General features: G+C 41.7%; 1 protein-coding gene across 1 annotated transcript in view; it reads left to right on the top strand.

The window, feature by feature from the left end:
* The window catches only part of EVA1A (eva-1 homolog A (C. elegans)), a 63,061-nt gene that overhangs the window by 51,922 nt on the left and 5,814 nt on the right, over positions 1 to 5,325 (top strand). Inside the window, exon 4 of the mRNA XM_006752946.2 lies at positions 4,963 to 5,319. Coding sequence (XP_006753009.1) covers positions 4,963 to 5,319 — 357 coding nt within the window. The remainder of the gene's footprint in view (positions 1 to 4,962; positions 5,320 to 5,325) is intronic.

The raw sequence follows: 5,325 nt of genomic DNA, 5'->3' as shown, positions 1-5,325 counted from the left end.
AGGCTAGGTAGGTAGTGTTATTTTTGTCTGAAAGTTGAGGCTGAGCTAAAGCTTCAAATGCCGGTCTGCCTGGTGGTTTTCCACTCTGGTCAAAGCATGGGTTTGCAAATCTTTTCTAGAAAGCCCTCTCAGAGCTCCATATCTCCACTTCACTTTTTTACTCACTTTTGTGTTTTCAGAGATCCTTCTTCATGCTCCTATTGCAGCACTTTCTCTGGTGCTGGAACCAATGGGTCACTTCCCTGCTGGAATGTTAAGTTCCTCTAGGCAAGAGCTCTCTGATCCTCCCAGTGTTCACTGAGTATCAAGTGGGCAGAGTCAGTTTCAGCCTCCTTCATTGCAATATGAGTCCCATCGTCACATTAGCAAACACCTCTAGCATGTCACACAGTTATTATCACTGTTTTGTGCTAGAACAATTAAGACCTACTTACTCTCTTAGCAACTTTGAAGTCTGTAATACAATATTGTTGTCTGTAATCACTACGCTATGCATTAGATCTCTAGGACTTACCTACTAATTGCAAATTTGTACCCTTAAACATCTCCTCAATTCTCCTGCACCACAGCCCCTGGGAATCAGCATTCTACTCTGTTATGAGTTTAACTTTTTAATCCACATATCAGTGATATGATACAGTATTTGTATTTGCTAATTTATCTCAATTTTAGCATAATGCACTCCAAATCCATTTATGTTGTTGCAAATGGCAGAATTTTTTCCTTTTTATGGCTGATTTTTCTTTCTTTATTCTTCTGCTGACGGACATTTAGGCTGTTTCTATGTGTTGGTTGTTGTGATTAATGCTGCCATGAATATGTGAATGAATGCAGGTGTCTCTTTGAGATAGCGATTTCATCTTCTTTGTCCTTGATCATCTCAATAGAGGTAGAAAAGGCATTTGACAAACTACAGCATCTTTTGATGATAAAACCCTCAACAAATTAGGTATGAAAGGAACATACCACAATATAATAAAATCATAAATGCCAAACCCACAGCTGACATCATACGCATTGGTGAAAGCTTTCAATTGCATAAACAAAAGTTCCACCCTTTTACTTCCCTCTTTATATTTTTGCTATCACAATTTACCTCTTTTTATATTGTATATTTATTAACAGATTATAGTAGTTAGAGTTATTTTTATTACTCTTTTCCTTTAACCTTTATCTTATAGTTAAGTGGCTCACACACTCTCCTATTACAGAACTAGAGTTTTCTAAGTCTGACTGTATATTTACCTTTACCAGTGTGTTGTATAATTTCATATATTTTTATGTCACTAATTAGCATTTTTAAATTTCAGCTTGAAGAACTTTCAGCATTTCTTGTGATGAACTCCCTCAGCTTTTGTTTCTCTGGATAAAGTATTTCTCCTTCAGATCTGGATAGCTTTTCCAGATAGAGTATTCTTGGCTGACAACTATTTTCTTTTAACACTTTGAATATGTCATTCTACTTTCCTAGCTTGAAGGGTTTCTGCTGAGAAATTTGTGGACAGCCTAATGGGGGTTCCTTTGGAGGTTGCAATATTTTCTCGGCTACTTTCAGGATTCTTTCTTTTTCTTTGATTTTTGACAGTTTCATTATAATGTATCTTGGAGAAGGTCTTTTTGCATTGAGGTAGAAGGGTGATCTATTAGCTTTGGGAACTGGGATAGCTAAGGCTCTCCCCAGGTTTGGGAAGTTCTCAGCTACTACTTCTTTAAATAAACTTCCTGACTACTTCATCCTCTTTTCTTTTTCTGGAACATAAATTATGTTAATATTTATAAGACGAACTCCCCCCCCCCTTCACCTCTAATTTGGTTATTTCAAGGTTTCTATCGTGTAGATTGCTTATTCTGTCTTCCATTTGATTTATTCTGCTGCAGATTCCCTGTATTGAATTTTTTTCAATCATTGAATTTTTCAGCTCCAGAATTTCTGTTTGGTTCTTTTCTAAAGTTTCTATCTCTTTGATAAACTTCTCATTTTGTTCATGTATTTTCTTTTCCTGATTTTGTTGAATTGTCTTTTGTGTTTGTCTTTCATTGTTCCCTCAAAACAACTATTAAATTTTTTATTCACTAGATTGCAAGATTCTATGTTTTGAGCTTGGTTATTTGGAAGATTATTATCTTTTGGTGATGATGTGTTTTATTTATTCTTCATGTTTCTTAGTTTTGCATTGCTGATTTTGCCTTTGATGTAATGGACTCCTCCTCAAATCTTTACTACTTGTCTTCACATGGGGTACACTCTTTGTTGATCCTGTTATATCTGGAGTACTCTCTGACCTTGTATTTGTACACCTGTTCTGCACTTCTTGCTTCTTCTGGTAGCAAAATTCTTAAGCTTTTATGTCTTTTCTGCTTTCTACAACTCACCTGGCAGGTTGCTGGAAACCATTCTTTTATTTTCCAGAAGGTGGTGCTATAGATCAAGTTTCTGTATTGACAATGTTTTCTACTTTATAATCTACTCTTCTCTTTGTACCTATAATTTTTATTTATTTTATTTACATTCCTATCATTTGGTGGGGATTTCACGTATGTTTACTATGCTGTGTTTAGGCTGATAGAGCCTTTTTGGGTGCAGTTTAGAAAGCATAAAACTTTGAAATGCTTATGCCCTTTGATGCAGCTATTTCTAGATAACTAACCTGTAGAAATAATTCTGCTTGTACATAAAGAGATGTATACAAGGATGTTGACTCCTTGGAGCATTGATCATAATAGTGAAAAATCTGAAACAATAAGAAAATGATTACATTAACAGAACATCATTGCAGCAAGCAAAAAGAATGCTGCCCTGGTGGGGCAGCACAGTTGGTTTGAGAGTTGTCCCTTACACCAAAAGGTTCGATCCCCGGTCAGGGCGTGTACTGGAGCAACCGATTGATATTTCTCTCTCACGTTGATCTCTCTCTCACACTTCCATCCTCTCTCTCTAAAAATCAATAAACATATCCTCGGGTGAGGATGAAAAAAAGTTTAAAAAAGTGCTGTTGATGTGTCTGGAAATCTCTATAAGAAACATTCTTAAATTTAGAAAGCAAATGTATATCACATATTATCCCATTTAGAGTCTTAAAAACCCTGCAAAACACTGTATCTTTTAATTCATAATTACTAATGGATATGGATTTTGGGAAACTTAATTGCTGGTGTCAGTTGTAGGTCCTGTCAGATTGACCATGCCCTCTTACTCAAGGCCAGGCATGTCCCATGTTCTCATACTTACCTAGAATGGGAAAGCTGTTCACTCAAAGGCTCTCATTCTGTGGAGCACATCATATAGCGATTATCACTGAATGCACTAAACCCATTGCTTATCTATAAGATGATTATTTTCTTTTCTCACCAAAGAAGGACTCAGATTCCTCCTCTGCAAATTAACCTGTTGAGGTCATTCCAAAATGCCTACACTGGCTTTCAATACGTGATTGTATAAATTATCTATTAATGCACGGAAAATGACCTCAAAACTTAATGACTTAAAGCAACATACATCTCTCAGTGTCTGTGGGTCAGGGATCTGGGTTTGGCTTGGCGGGTTCTCTGGTTCAAGGTCTCCCACCAGGCTGCTTTCAAGGCCAGGGCTGTGGCCACCTCAAGACTCCACTAGGGGATTCACTTCTAAGCTCACTGACGTGGCTGTTGACATGATTCGGTTCTTTGCAGGCTGTTAGCCAGAGTCCAAACTTAGTTCCTCGCTTTGTGGGCTTCTGTCGGGCAGCTTGCAGCATGGCAGCTGGCTTCATCAGGGTGAGCAGCTAAGAAAAGTCAGAGAAAGAGCACGAGTGAACTGGAAGTTAGCCTTATGTCACCTTATCTTAGATTCACCCATCATGTTTGCTATTTTCTACTTATTGGAAGGAAGTCACTGGGTCTAGCCCACTAGGTCCAACCCTCAAAGAGAGGTGCTAGCATAAGTGGAATACCAACAGGTGGGGGGCATCTTGGAAGCTGCCTACACTTGTTGACAAGGCCTGTGATGCTATATTCAGAATAAATAAGATAGTTTGACCTTGCCTTTATTTATAAACTAGAGGCTTGGTGCACAAAATTTGTGCGAGGGGGGGGGGGGTGTCCCTCAGCCCAGCCTTCACCTTCTCCAATCTGAGACCCCTCGGGGGATGTCTGACTGCGGGATCAGGCCTAAACCAGCAGTCGGACATCCTTCTCACAATCCGGGACTGCTGGCTCCTGACCACTCACCTGTTTGCCTGCCTGATTGCCCCTAACCACTTCTGCCTGCCAGCTTGATCGCCCACTAACCTCTCCCCTGCCAGTCTGATTGACACCTAACTGCTCCCCTGCCACCATAGCCCCCAACTTCCCTCCCCTGCCGGCCATCTTGTGGCAGCTATCTGTGATGGTCATCTTGTGGTGGCCATCTTGTGGTGGCCATATTGTGATGCTGTGGGGCGGCCATCTTGTGATGACGTGAGGGCCTCCCACAAGGGCAAGAGGGCCACCTAGGCTTTTATTAGTATAGATTTCCCATCAAAAAAAGAGGAGGGGGTGTAGGGGAGGAGGAAAAGGAGAAGGATGAAGGAGGGGGAGAAGAAAGAAGAAGGCCCAAAATGTGATTATTAGGTTATTCAAGGGGTTGCAGGAGTAAATTCAAAGGCAAAGATTTTTCTAGTATAGGCTAAAATAAAAGTTAGGTACACCTCTTCATGAAATGATATCTAAGCACAGTAGCTTCCTTATCGTGGTGTTACATATATTTCTTTCCTTTAACTTTTTGAAATAATTTCAACTTGAAAGTTGCAAGAATAGGAAAAGAAACTCATACACTCTTTGCCCAGATTCCTCATTGGTGGATACTTATATTTTTAATACATTATGAATTTTGTCAAGCGGGAAGGCAGTCTTTGTAACTCTCGACGCTTTGGGGTCTGGTGAGAGGTGTACAGGGCGGGCTGGAGCTGCCATCTCTCCAACGCTCTCTTCTCTCTCCCCCTCCAGAAAACCCCGAGCGAGCAGCGCTGTACTTCGTGTCGGGCGTGTGCCTCGGGCTGGTCCTCACCCTGGCTGCGCTGGTGATGAGGCTGTCCTGCCGCGTGGACTGTCGGCGGCGGTCGCGTTCCCGGAAGAAGTTCCTGCCGGACCAGGAGAGCAGCAGTGACAGCAGCGACAGCAGCGACAGCGACGATGGCAGCTCTGACATCTCGGTCCGCAGACACCGCCGCTTCGAGAGGACTTTGAACAAGAACGTCTTCACGTCGGCGGAGGAGCTGGAGCGCGCGCAGCGGCTGGAGGAGCGGGAGCGCATCATCAGGGAGATCTGGATGAATGGGCAGCCCGAGGTGCCCGGGACCCGGAGCCTGA

Source organism: Myotis davidii, unplaced genomic scaffold (assembly GCF_000327345.1).
Source record: "Myotis davidii unplaced genomic scaffold, ASM32734v1 scaffold210, whole genome shotgun sequence".
Taxonomy (NCBI): domain Eukaryota; kingdom Metazoa; phylum Chordata; class Mammalia; order Chiroptera; family Vespertilionidae; genus Myotis; species Myotis davidii.
This window is presented reverse-complemented; position numbering and strand designations above follow the sequence as displayed.